The sequence below is a fragment of the Rhodnius prolixus genome, unplaced genomic scaffold (assembly GCF_049639745.1).
Source record: "Rhodnius prolixus isolate KJV_2025 unplaced genomic scaffold, Rpr scaffold_5, whole genome shotgun sequence".
In the NCBI taxonomy this organism is placed as follows: Eukaryota; Metazoa; Arthropoda; class Insecta; order Hemiptera; family Reduviidae; genus Rhodnius; species Rhodnius prolixus.
Genome location: NW_027411624.1, coordinates 2,287,825 through 2,302,770, shown reverse-complemented (window position 1 = coordinate 2,302,770; position 14,946 = coordinate 2,287,825). Strand labels below are relative to the sequence as shown.

The window sequence follows — 14,946 nt, the reverse complement described above, 5'->3', positions numbered from 1 at the left end:
AACGTTTGCAAGAAAGAAAAGGTTACTGTAGTGTAAGGGCTTTCAATCTACTTTTTATTCTTGGTTCTCGAATTCAGACCAACTGTGTCCGAAGCCATTTAATTTTATCGTTTTTTTGGAGAAAAATTACAATTAGTTTATTGCCTGAATCTTTTAATGATCCGGCAAACAGTACTATTTGTCAATGATGTAAATGATAACAGAATGTATAAAATACATAAATATTCAAACGTTGCATCATCTGTAATTAAAAAACATAATCTATAAAAAAAGACTGAATACTTTTGGTTTTCCTTTAGGAATTTTCCGTTCCCTTGACCAATATTTCCAAAAAATTCCTCTCTTGTTTGAGCACAGATTCCACATTATATCTTTATAACATTTTGGATTCAATCTTAATCTTTCTGTAACTTTATCTTTTTCTGTTAATCCAGGTATTGTAGCGATCATATCTTGTAAAATTTTATTTGTAAGTTCTGTCCTGTATATGATTAAGGAAAAAAAGTCTCTATTAACATGAAATATGAGGCAATGGCGCACATAGTTAAAAATGGCTAAGTTCTTTGGTGGATGGAAGAAGGTCCGAAAGATTGAATATCACACATTTCTGGTAGAGAAATTGCTTTTAAATAAATCTCTGATGGTAGTAAAGAAGGTGAATCTGTAAAATGAGAGAAAAAAGTGGGTGAAATTAAGAGGCATAACATCCTGGAACTGGCAGCCTCCTAGAACATCAGAAAGAGGAAGACCAAGGATCACGAAAGCGTTCACAAGTTCTCATTTTGAGCTATTAATTCCAAATTAGGAAAATAAAGGAATTTTCCACTAAAAAGTAAAAAATAAATTGTCAGATAAGTTGATTATTCGAAAGACTTCCAGCTCCACAAATAGAATGGAAGTGAACATTTTATTATTATTTTTTTTTTTTTGCATTATCAAAGGGTTCTGGGCTCGTTGAGCTTTCTTAGAAGATAGTTTTATAATATTGAAGGGAAAGTCCTACACTAGCGTCTAATACCTACATGAACTTGTACATTTCCACATGTTTCTCCTCAGATGACGCTTTCGCTAATCTCTCTTTAAATTTTTGGAATATCAGACGACGAATGAAGACATGTTCATCCAGCACCATACACGCTCGCCTCATCAAATAGCGCACTGTATCGTCAACAATATGCGTAGTGACAACTTTACTCAATTTCTCAGTAACATGCTTAGGATGGGTTAGCATCAGATCGCTTATATTAGTCGGAACGTCCAATGCAACATTCTTTCTTAGTACCTATAAAATAAATGAAAGAGGGAATCATTAATAAATCATTTTTAAAATTAATGGAAATTAATGAAAACTTAGTTAATGAGGGTTAAAACAAAAATCTGAAACTTTAATAATAATATTATAATCAAATTTTAATTTTGTCTACTTTCTTGTTGGAAGAGATCAGTGCCTTCTTCAGTGGCAATATTATTATGTGAAGGTAAGCTATGTTGAAGTTAAAAACAGTTGAATGTATTGAAGGACATCTTCTTATATGTATTTTTTTATTCTTTTTTTTATTTATCGCACGTTTCGGCACGGTTATGTAGCTTCATCAATGGCTAAGATCTAAGGGTTTGCTAGTGAGAAAATTATGATTAATCTAAGTGGAGATTAAAGTTATTTTGATTATATTTTGGTGATTGCAATGATCGGATTGTTGCTGCTTATCTTGATTCGAGTCTTGATCAAATGAATTTGGTCTAAATTTATTTTTGTCCATTCTGTGTTTAATTGAGGTATTCTTTGGCTACGTGTATCATTTTGTAATTCACATTCTTCGTTGATAATCCTAGATTTGTCGAAGTCGATTGAGTGTTTGATTCTCCAAGAGGAACTATGTCAATTAATCTACAAATAGATTCCTCTAAGATAATTACATTATTAACATTAAAAGTTGATACTATATTTGTCAAAAGCTTTATTGGCCAGATAATTTGGTGAAATTATTTTCTACAAAAGCCAGATTTCTTTAATACAATTCGTAGATACAATCTTTGAAAAATGGATGAATATCCAAAAATCGTGCTTAATGGAAGCATAATGGACGGATAGATCCATAGATATTGTTAAAGATAGAGAAACGTGCTCATTCATTGAGTATCTTTCATTGTTATAAATAAATTCGTTTTGCATACAATTGTTACCTAACATTTTCTTCAAATAAATAATATTTAAAATATGGTATTAAAGAATAAAATATTTGTAAAAAGTGCACTTTTCTTTTAGTTTAGTAAAAATGAGTGTACAATAATATATTTTGACGTTTTTAACATTTTAAACGTGGAAGCCGAAAATTATCTTACCTTTAAGTAAATTTCATCTATTTTTGGCATTTTCTTCCAATCTGAAAAATTCATTCATACATAAGAAATATATTAAGTTAACATCACTTCAATGTTACGAATTTTGAGAAAATTTATCATTTAAAAATCTTGAGAATAGTAGAAAGCGTAAATCGTGTGAGTGTTCACTCCAGACTTATTTTGAAAATGGCGCTATTGATATTTGTTAAGCAATGAACGCCATTTGTTTATTTAATGGGCAATCAATTTTGTTTGTTTGTTTTTTAAACAAATTTCCGGAACAAATAAATTTCGCGTTTTTTACATTTACATTTTTACAAACCCACTTTCGATTGTGAGGACTCAATCTGGAAACATTCTTTCGAATTCGACAGATTGTTCAATCCCAGTTTACTTACCTGCTTGTAAGTTTTACAATAGAGACAACAGGTTTGTAGTTAACTAAATATGACCAATGAAATTCATTATCTATACAAAATTGTACGATTCAAAGATTAGAGTTATAATAATTGAAGTTTATCACAAATTCGTAAAGACTTCTAAGCCTAAACTAAGACGAACATCTGAGGGTAACAACAAGTTTTGCAAGCATTTTGAACGCAAACTAATTTACCTGGATGTCTGGATGATTCTTTCCATGGAATACTAAAAGGGCATCCCTTCTTTGGTTCAACTTCTGGCGGTTCGCTTTCCAATCTTTCTGAGGTTTTGAAACTTACCACCTTCTCTCTTTCTTCCTCTTCTTCACCCAGTTCTTGATCGGTACTTGGTTGTTCAGACAAGTCTACAACTTCCCATGCACCTGTCTCGGGTGTCAGGAATAATGGTTCTCCTTTTGCGTCAATTGCATCATCATAATGCAGCTCAGCTTCATCATAGTAGTCAGAATCAATCTGTTTTGTTGACATTTCTTTTATAACTTCATCTAATGTTTCCAATTCTTCAGGCTCTAAGGATGTTAGTTCAAAAGACAATTCAATAGGGTCCTCCTCTTTTTCTTCTTTTTTTTCGTCTTGCTCCGCAGCTACTGTATCAGAAACATTGTCTTGGTCTTTTTCTTCATCGAAAACTAATGACTCATCTATGTTGGGCGCATTGTCCATGGCCATGTTCAGAGCAATAATGTTCTGAAAAGCAACCATTAAATCCATCCTGCCCATATTAGCCATAGAGGTCAGTTGATCCTTACTTGTTAATAGTGTACTGCTAGTCAACATGCTTTCTACCGAATGTGGTATTACCATACCACTAGTTGAACTACTGGGTTTAGTTGCTTCGGAATTCCTGAAGGTATTATTGTTTTGATCGTCTTGTCTACGATATTTAGCTCTACGAGATTGTTCACCAGTCTGAGGGTTATTATTTACATTGGTGTAAGTTCTAGTATCGCTAGTTCTCAACACCTTTTTGCCAATATTAGTTATGTCGCAACTTCCAAATTGTCTTTTACTATGCTTTTTTTTAGCTTTGTCAATGGCTTTTTCCATTGTCTTTGTACCAGCATCAGGAGTTTCATTACCGCTGAACTTTTTATTATTTTTCTTGCGGACTTGTTTTTGATAATTACTCATTCTCTCTTCTAGGCTACTACCTTGCTTCCAAAGAGCTTCTGGACCAGAGTTATTTTCATTCTGCGAGTTCAGTGCTTTATTTTTTACGCCACGACGTGGCTGTGTACTCGTCGCCGGGGAAGTATCACTAAAGATCTCTCTTCTCCCATGTCTACTTCCATGACTTTTAACGATTCCAACTTTAGGACTACTTAAGCAATTATCATTTTCTGTACAGGGTTCTATATTCTCTTTTCCATCATCCTTTTGACATGTCAAAGATAGGTGAGATCTTCGTTTAACAAATGACATTTTTTCCACACTGTAAACATCTTGATTTCTTTCTATATTGTCATGACATGATTTTTTACTAATACTATTTTTAATTTTCCAAATTCTACTATCGATTACAGCTTCAAATAAAAACATATGATAAATCTGATTCGAGTGATTTGATGTACTATCAGTATCGGTATCATTTGTTTTCAATAAATTATTAGCAATATTTTCTAAATCTTTGTTTAGACTTTCTTCCCTGATCTGTCGATCTTTATTTGAAAAAATATTTTCGCTGGAAATTTTCTTAAGATTTATTTTACAATCTTCGAGTCTGGCTAATAGATGGATCCGCTGTGTGGTGCCTGTTGTTATTTCACCTTCTGAAATGTTTGCTTTACCTTCACCTTTGCCAATCCAAACGTCTTCTTCCACCTCTTCAAATGGATACGCTTCGTATGATTCCTCTGTACTACTGTTAGCCATACTGTGATAAAGTATTAAATACAGTAGAAGATCGTTTATATGTTCTTTTAGATTAATCAAAAACTCCTCCATTTTGGCCATTTTCTCGAAATACTCAAGACTATTTAAATCAATTTTGGTTTCACCAGTGATCATAATGTCCATTTTGATTTCCCAATTAGATTTTGGTTTTTCACTTGTGGTCAAAATCGTATGTATATGGCGTAGTTCTTTTTGAATTTCAATTAATATTCTCAACCAACTTGAATAGATTTCGTCGAACAAGTGGTCACTATATTCGTTATAATAACTCTCCTTAATGCTACCTTCCATCATTTCGTAAGTTTCTTCTCCATCGGGAATCTTTTCTTCAAATCTCTCTTCGCCAAGTACAATTTTCTCGATTGATGGTTTTTTGAATACATTATCTATCAGTATCGAATATAAGTAATTCTTTAATTGCTCTCTTTTTTCTACAGTTGTCCTTTTATTAAAACTAGTTATGTAATCATTAAATAAATTTAACAGATTTCTCACGGATTTTTTTTCTTTTTTCAATTGAAAATTTGGTGTTTCTAAACAATTCTCTAAAATTTCATCAATTAATTCATTACTATCAACGTATTTTGTTAAACATTTTATCAATGACCGCATAATTGTAACTTCATCCTCTTCTTCACATTGTATTTGACTTTGCTCGGAACTGTCTTGTGCATCTTCACTTTCCTCTTTGTGATTTCCATTGTTCTCAAAAGTTTTCTCATCATAATTTTTTTCCACTTTTTCTCCAAGGTCATCACTATTAACTCTGTAGATGTTCAATAAACATTTAGCAAATGATAGAATATCTTCATTGTTAACGAACAAAGTAGAGTATCTATTAGTACCAAGGATATGGTACTTAAGTAGTTCTGCTAATAAATATTTAGCGATTGATTTCATTGAGCAAACTTCTGCTGGAGATAGATTTTTATGTAAATGTTTTCTTAAATTCTCACTAGGTAATTTTTCTTTCGTTTTTCTTTTAGAAAACAGTAAACCATTTAATAAATATTCTAATAATACTGGTAAATAGCCTTCAAGTTTGGAATTTCTAATATCTTTTTGCCATTTTTTATTACATTTAATAACTTTTTTCAGAATTTCACCAGGTTGCCTCTTCTTTTCAGTAAATTCTTTTAATAAACATTCAACAAAAGGTATTTTAATTATTCCATTAGAACTATCGTCGAGCAATTCCTCTAGAGTGTCCGGAAAAGTATCGTCAATTTCTAACATTTCTTTTTCACAAACAATACCAGCATCAAACAGCTCTTCAAGTAATTTTTTAATCAGTTGCCATAGTTTGGTGAATTTTGCTGTGTTACCTTCTAAACTATTAAACAAAGCATTTTCCCACCAATTATATTCCACTTGTTGAAGTTCTAATTCTTTTACAATTTTTTTCTTACAGATTTCTAGTTCTTTTTGTTTTGCTTTCTTTGCATTTTCGTCTAGTTGTGTTTTTATTGTACCTTCTTCGGTTTCATGGTTTTCTTCACCTTCATTTTGTATGTACTCATCGCCAACTGATTCCATTGTCTCCCATATTGAGAGAGTTTCTAATTTCAATATATTTAACCTTGCTTGATAATTACGAAATGTAATCAACAATTGATCTTCCATAAATAGTTCATTGAATTTATCCAAATGTGATTTACTATTCCCATTCAATATGATTATATCAATTTCCTCTAGGACATCGTCCATAATTTTTTCCATATTTTTACTCAAGTATTTCCTTTCTAAGTGCTTTTCTTGTAACCTAATCATCTCATTGCTAAATTGATATCCCATAAATAAATTTCTCATTTTTTCCATTAGATCATTTTCCTCGCTGTCGGCCTCATCACTTCTGGCAAGGTACCCAGCGCCTACTTTGCCTAAAAGCTCATCAATTAATGTTTGAATAATTTTCAATGAGGACAGTGTTTGTAAACGTACAGCACTAAGTTTGGCTAAATAATTCACTGATTCTGTAGAGAAATCTTCAGCTAAGAAGATTTCTTTCATAACAATAGAATTTTCACCTTTTTCAGCAGTTATACCAAATTCTAGATAATCATAAATTTCATCAACAACTGACTGAATAGCTTTTCTAATAGTTTGTGTTTGTTCTCTGATTGACACTAACTTTTCGATGATTTCAGAAGAGTTTGCGCTTAGTTCAGCTATCAATAATACGTTTCCAGCAAGTATATCCTTGATTATTGGCTGGAAAATCCCTGAGTACTGCTCCAGCTCTTCCTGCAACAAAAAGAATTCCTCTCCTTTATGTTCTTCAGGAAGTACTTCTTGCTGTTTCTCTTTAGCTACTGCTTTTCCAACCGATCTTTCTTCTTCTTCTTCTTCTTCTTCTTCTTCTACAAGTTCTTTTTCCACTCTGTGAAATATTTCCTTCAGTAAAGTGGTAGAAGTATCTCTAGCTATAGCTATATCAGCATTGATACCCTTCAGTTTGTCCAAGAGTGGTAAAGAATCTGAATAAAGGATACTGATGGAAGACAGCTTACTTAAAAATAAATCCTTAATTTCATCCTGAGATATCCCTTCTTTTATGCCTATTTCTAAAACTCTCTTCAGTACATCAGCTAGTATTATCTGAACACTGTTACTTATAGCTTCCATCTGTTTTTGCATAATTTTCACTTGTTGTGTAAGCGGTGAAGAGTCTGAATAAAGAGACTTGATTAAGGATAGATTCTCTAGAAAAGTCGCTTTTGTCTCATCATAACAATCTATTTCTTCGTTTAAAGTGCAACCAATCGCCGAAGACATTAGTTCATCATCAACTGATCGTTCATCCTTGGTGCTAGAATATTTTTCATAAACCATAGCTTCACTTATTGTTTCCTCTGGAACATTTGAACGTTGTTCCTTTAATCCTTCAAAATTATCAAAATCAGATAGCTTATCTTCAAATTCTGGATAAACATAGATTAGAGCTAATAACTGCTCAGTGACTGTGTTTATCTCATCCATCTTGGTCAATATTCTATCTCTGTAAGGTACACCATCCAATACACTTTCACAGGCAGTGTCCTGGTAAAGTGGATAGCCGCTGAAATCCTTGCGTGCTTGGAATGGATCATAATTTCTTGTATCCAGCAATGGAAATTGAATTTCCCACAATCTGTTTATATTGATTTTACGATTTTCAAAATAACTTTTCCAAAATTCAAATGGTTTAGTTTGTAATAATGAATAGTAATAGTTCTGAGAACGGTAAACTCGGAAATTCTTATTATTTTCAAGATCAATGATCTGTAAAGGAAAATGAAAATGTTATTAACAAATATTCATGTTTCATATAACCTAAGTTCTGTGTAAAAAAAATAGTAATGGAAAAGCTTTGGATCTACTTGCTACAGATTAAGGTTGTTAATTAGCGAATGAAGATGATCCGTTTCGAAGAAGGGGGAATTTTTATGATACCGGGGTACCCTGTGAACATTTTCGCCAATTTCTTTTGATATTGTCAATAACATTAATCTAAAGTACGAAGTATTGATGATTTGACAGCAGTTTGGTCAATATCCTCGTTATAAACCTAATTATTGTCAATATTATTGCATCGGTAGGTTTTATCTTGTACTATTTAGAAAATAAATGTTCCCCTATCAAGTAGGAACCTAGCATTAACCCTCCTTGTTTGCGCCTTCCTAGCGCTGGACAGATACCCGACCATCAAGACTGAGATTGACATTTGACAGCAGAAGAGTCACTCGTGTAAAATTGCAGTGCGTGCCCTAGGAACAAAGGAAGAAAGATTACAGCAATGGAGGCTAATTTAGGACGACTAAGAAAGGGTTTAGCGATCTCAATAAATACAGAACAAAAATACTTACTTTACGACGTTTTCGAAGGAATCTTTGGAGCAGCTGATGAGATGTTGGAGGTGTTACCAAATGCTCTTGATCATAAATTTCAAAAAACATTTTTGGTATTTCAACAATAGATTTTAAAATTGGCTTATACCAAGGTCCAGATCTGAAATAAACAAAAGATTGATTTTCAAAATAAAGAAAACAAAAAATTCATTTAAAAAAAATAACAGCATATATCTCGGATTCGAAACCAGCTGATCCTTAGATTTTTCTCTTTTTAGGAACTTCTAACAGTTACATATCTGTCCGGTTATGGACAGCGCTGCCTGTAACGAAAGAACATTGTCCAGAGGCCAAGAATACACAAAAAAAAAGAAGCATAACAACCTCAGATGTTGATGCGTCTTAAAATTAAAAAAATAACAGAAAATTATTTCAGGGTCTAAAATAATTGGCTTTCGGGGAGAGGGAGATGTTTTAAAATCACTCCCTGAGGGCAGTTCTTGGCTTTCCTGACAGCACTATTGGATTTCTTCTCGACGAGGGGGCAGAAAGCAAGAATATTCGTCTTCTCTCCGCTCACTTATCTGGCAGGTTAGTTCTGAGCGGAAGTTCCATTCTTTCGTCGAATATTCTATAAAGAGGAAGGCTCAGCAGGTCTGAATTGGGGAAAGATGTCCTTTCTCTGTGGGAGACTTCCTTAACTTTCAATCTCAAACCTGTTTATCTTGTTAATAGGTATTCCTCTGGATTTCTACCATGAGGTGGCGTGATATCCCTGCTCTTCCCTGATTAAAACTAAGGCACATGGACACCCATGCCGGAGGAGGGATGGAGTAAGTAGCCTCATCTAACTAATGTGGACTTTTAAGGGAATTTGACTTCTCCAGAGAGCCTTGGGGATACATGTATTGGATGTTCTCTTTCTTGGAGGGTTGTTCAGATTATTGCCGACTTTTTGAGCCGGTTATTCTAATCTGCTGATAGTTCTCTTTTTCTTAGGCTTTTCTAGAGAGCATGGAGACTTATCGTACACAATCAAAGTCATACTTACAGTGGTTTTAGTGATTCTTTTAGATAGTTCTTCACCCACATTCGTCTAGAATACGCTTCAGGTGTTATGAGCGTAATATTTTCATCACATGAATTTTGAATCATTTCACACCTTAGATAAGCTTCACTCATACCTTTTGGCGCTTTCTTCTGGTTTCTGAAGTGATCTTCAGCAATCGGGTATTCTTGAATTTGGTGTGGGAAATGGTAGCGCAATGGAGCCATTGGATATAGATCAGAGGCTAGTCGTTTATCCTGTTCGAAAGAAAAAAAGATGAAGCCGAAAATAAAGCATAACTGCAAAGAAAAAACTTAGAAGGAAGGTGCTTAAAGAGGAAAAGAGATTCTCTGCTGCTTAATTCTCTTTAAGGGTGAGGGTTAGGTTAGATTCCAGTAAGGCGGCCTTAAAGACCTATGCCCAATGGATCTATTGTGGCTCCAAGAGTTGCCAGCACAAAATATCCCCGAAACCTCAGTTATCAAACTATTATTATTATTCATCGTATTAATGGCCCTGCCACACTTAATTCTTCACTATAAATGAAAGAATATGATGAAAATAAATTCGTAAGCTCTAAAGCAACAGATTGGCTTTTTGAGTTTTCTGTAATTTTCCAGCCAGTCACCAAAGGTTTTCATTTGAGGCTTACGTGTAGTTTTATCACTTTGGTTTTCTAGGAAATTATTTAGTGCTTATTGTTCCTGCTTTGACGTTAAATTACGTTCAACAATATCATTAAGTTTTAAGATAATATAATTTATATAAAAAAAAAAAAAAACGTGCGACTAATGACGTTACCTCACATTTCATGAGCGCTCTATTTTTAATTCTCACTGTATTCCATTGCAGGTTGTTAGTGCAAAAATTGTACCATGGTTGTAGATCATCAACGTTGTCGTCATAGTTCATGTAACCATACTGGTATTCCGGCACTGGTTCTGGAATTATTAAAGGAATTTCCTCTAGATACCTTTTTATCCAGGCATCATTATGAAAAGATTGAATTAATTGGCTGCAACGTAAAACAAAAGAGAAATGAACAAAAAAAAAGGCATAAACTCATTCTTTTAAAAGTAGATCAAAGAAACAATTGAGAAATATAAATTAATATTCAATTGTCAGGGGGCGCACCCAGAATTTTTTTTCTAGGGGTGTTTTGTTTGAGAAGTAAAATTTCTTTTTAAACTATTATATACAGGGTGAATCAGTAAGTAATGTTCAAGGGCCTAATGTGTGTAGTACATCTAAAGTGGAGTTCAATGACGTATTGGCCAACTTCATATTTTCACTGTTCTTGAGTGACGTCACTTAATATTTTAAAAAATTTAAATATAAATTAAATAAAAATAGTTGAAAATATTTCTTAACATTTTCTCAAATATTTCAGAGAGATCAGAAGTAAATGTTGTAAAGTGCAATTTGTAACCTTTGACTTCCTTATTTTAAGACAGCCTACTCTAAAAATTGGCTAATGGTTCATCTGAAAGAGTTTTCAATGAATTAAACAACTTGAATTAACTAACACTGTTGAGTGCTCGTGAATACGTTTTCTTGTAAAACAAACGTAATTTCTCATACGAAGATAAAAGAAATCCTGGAATATGGATATACCATTTGAAAGCCCATTAGGCAAGAAAACTTTTTATAAAAAGTGCCAGCACCTAGGTCTGATAATGATCACATAAGGGCCTAATGAGTTTTCTTAAAAATTTCGATTACTTTTATTTTTATCTAGTATCCAGCAGGAAGATTGAGGCTGTTTGGAGAATAATTATACTTCAAAATGGGGTTAATTTCTAGAAAATTTATCTGTCTTTCCAACCGTGTTATCAGAATCGAATTCGGACTGAAACTTTCTGAGTTTTTTTTTTTATTTTCTGAACATTTTTATTTCAAAAATGTTGTTTTTAGAGAAAAAATATTAAGTGATGTCACTCAAGAACAGTGGAAAATATGAAATTGGCCAATACGTCATTGAACTCCACTTTAGATGTACTACACATAGTAGGCCTACGGACATTTTTCTGATTCACCCTGCATATTAATAATTTACAACTAATCGATTTCATGTGACTGCAACAATGCAATTGATTTATTTTCTTCTTTAATCAATATTTAAAAACAAACAAACAAAAACAAATGTAAATTATCACTCCTTCTCTTAGACGCCACGAGCGCGAACAGTTAGAGGCGAGGCCGCAAAGCTAAGATTTATTGTTTGTTAAGTTAGGTTGGTTACAGTAAACTATGTTTGCTAGTCGCCTCCGTTCATGACACCTAATAATACGATAAGCTCCGCCAGAAAAATAGACTTTACTTACTCCTTGTCTTCGAAAATGTACTTTTTTTTACACCTTCGCAGGATATGCACATATTCACTGGCTTTATCGTTTAGCGGGTGTTCTTCTGCAGCGGACACGTCACTGAAACAATGATCTAAAGTATTCCTCAACAAGCAATGTTTTGTTGTAGAAATAAAAATATTAATGGTTGTTAATTGCAATCCTATAATATAAAGAATTAATGATCGTAAAATAAATAAAGACTTTGAGTGGCTTTTAGGGCATATGTTTGTAATCCGAAGTCTGATATTTATTGACCTTGGACAATTTTTTAAAAATTATTTTAAAGGCAAGTTAAGAAGCAAAGGCAGAGAATATGTATATGTTGTTTTGTATGATAATCAATCACTGATGTTGAAATTCATTCAAGCTGCTGAATTCACCATCAAGTTCTGGAATGCTGGAAGATGTTGGAAAGAATTGGGAGTCACGATAAGATTTCCATCGTCTGCGTGTTTCCTAGCAAAATAGGAAATGAGGTGTTTTATCGCCTACTGGTGGAGGTTTCATGATAACTCTGAATTCGCCCACAGTCAAGAGCCATCTTTTGCTAGAACTTTTGCGGACACGACACAAACTAGATGTTTGTTTTTGCCAATTGTTTTACAACAGTGCAGCTGTTACAGCAAAGGTGATTACTAATATTTTTACGATCTTCAGTAACTACATGAATATTTCCTAGCTGGGAACGTCTTAAATTTTTCAGCAATTTTGACTCAACAAATTTGAATTTTGGTCAAAGATTTTTTAGATGAGTACCAATCTCATATTTATTTTAACAAAAACTTATAGATTAAGAAGTTAAATACAAGGGTTGATTAAACGATAAAAGGTACACAAATCAGCAAGTATGTACATATCATTAATTCTTCATTAATATCATTAAAGTAATTTTACTGAATTAATCTTTCATTAATATTTTTTAGAATATATTAGATGTCACAGACCTTAATACTGGCTATTTTCACATACAAAAGATTTGTTCAAGTAGCACACCACTTAACTTAAGGGGTTAAAGGCAGTCAGAAATTTAAAAAAAATCTATTTTTTTAAATTTTTTAATATTAAAGTATAGTATCTCAGGAATGTTGTCCTAAAATTTCAAGTCGATCCGAGCAAAATTGTAAGAGTGAAAATGGACGGGAATCGAATTACCATCGCTGAGCACAGAGCGCAACTTGCTACGCGGGGGGCAAGAATCCTACGCAGACAGCAGAAATCGGAAAACTTGGACATTTTGGAAGACACGGAGGACTTATTTTATGGGCCTGGAATCGATGACACTGTGTAAGTTGAAAAAAAAAAAATTATCCAGGTTTTATTCGCAAACCTTTAACCCCTAAAAACTTAAAACGCGTTTTTCTCAAAACTACGTTTTCAAAGTCGGTGGACACGATATCTCAAAATCTACTGCACCGATCTTTTTGAAATTTTACGTATTTCTTTTACACATATTAAAATCGTACTTGGACGAAGGATTTTTTTTTTCAATGAATAGAACTTGTTTTACAAACATAAAATGGTCAATTGTTTTAGTGAAAATCGTGACTCAAACTTTAAAGTTGTCCCAAAAATTAAAAATTTAATTTTTTTCTAAATCCTTCGTTCAAGTACGAGATGAAGTCATCTACTAACAAAATTTTGATTTCAGATGATCCAGTCTCAAGATATCATGTCCACGAGAGGGTTGCATTTTTTTGACGTGTTGCATTAAAATATTCGCCATTAGTACAATTATTATTAATTTGTAACGAAAAAATTACAATAAGTTCTTTAAACATAGACTGATATGACGCAAAAGTTCCCGAATAAAAAAGTAAACACGTTTTTCCTCCAAAAAATTTGAAAAAATGACTTTTTTGGCGCCTCTGACTGCCTATAACCCCTTAAATTGACTGTAATATCTATTAATCTATAATAATCAAACTGATAATCACAGGTTAAAAATAAAACCATTATAAAAAATAAAAGTAATAATAAGGCTAAAAAATTCAAAAACTTTTTTAAAAAAATGCTTACACCAACTTACTTTTATGATTCTGTTTAAGTATTATTAAGATAACATTGAAGAATATTATTCATAATAGTTTAAAAGAGGACTTATTTAAGTGAGGCAAACAACCTTTCTAATGTTGCAGACATCAGGATCCATAAAAGCTATATCCACATAGAATTTCGAATCGAATGACAAAAAATTAATTCATTAAAATCTGAACAATACGTATAGTGAAATAAAGGTTGGAAATTTGAACGGTTTACAAAACCTGCAAAATTTAACCTTCTATATTCTCATTACCTATTATCACTAAAAAAAAACATTGCTACCTATACCAGTTATAAGAGATAACTTTTCTCTGCAATTCAGTAAAGAGTTCATTAAAATCTGAAACAATATGTAGAGAGATATAAAGATATACCGTACAGTTTTAATTTGAACCAGGTAATTTTCGTTTTTATATGATTCTTTTTTTGTGATTATTGTAAGAAGTTTCATATGAACGATAGAGCTCTTTCGAAGAACTCTTTTTTGCTCGCACATGCGTAGTAAGTGCTCATGTAAGCTGAAATGAACACAGTAAGACCAAGGCAACCTGATCTAGTGCTACATACCAGTATACAATAGTGATGGGCAGAACGAGTCCGTCTTTGGACTCGTTGGATTTGAATCAGTTCCAGGGTTGGAATCGATTCCAACAACTCGTTCACCGATTCCGGTCTCTGTACTTACCCTATGCATTAGTAAAAATGTCACGCAATTCATTAAAAAATATCATTAAATGTTAGCTTTCCCAGTTAATAACAAAACTATATTTCTTTAACACACATTGAGTACTATCCCTAATTTCCAATTGCACTGATAAATATAAAATTAACAACGTAACACAAAAATTAACATAAAAATAGACTAGTCAATTATAAAAATTAAAGCAATGATGTTTAGTCATTATCTAGCTTGACCACTGGAAGACTGGAGTTAACGTGCTTCAAGAGGATCCAAGGTAGAGAAACGGAAATGGGTAGGAAATTATTCCCATAAAAAAAATTCTAAC

The 14,946-nt window shown here is 32.8% G+C and overlaps 1 protein-coding gene across 1 annotated transcript in view; it reads right to left on the bottom strand.

The window, feature by feature from the left end:
* LOC141457663 (uncharacterized) overlaps positions 1-14,946 on the bottom strand; it is a 40,592-nt gene that overhangs the window by 13,127 nt on the left and 12,519 nt on the right. Inside the window, exons 2-9 of the mRNA XM_074134870.1 lie at positions 11,876-11,977; positions 10,353-10,566; positions 9,555-9,808; positions 8,522-8,663; positions 2,957-7,937; positions 2,344-2,384; positions 1,023-1,282; positions 283-481 (exon numbers count right to left, since the gene is read on the bottom strand). Of these exons, the coding sequence (XP_073990971.1) occupies positions 283-481; positions 1,023-1,282; positions 2,344-2,384; positions 2,957-7,937; positions 8,522-8,663; positions 9,555-9,808; positions 10,353-10,463 (5,988 nt within the window). The 5' untranslated portion in view covers positions 10,464-10,566; positions 11,876-11,977. The remainder of the gene's footprint in view (positions 1-282; positions 482-1,022; positions 1,283-2,343; positions 2,385-2,956; positions 7,938-8,521; positions 8,664-9,554; positions 9,809-10,352; positions 10,567-11,875; positions 11,978-14,946) is intronic.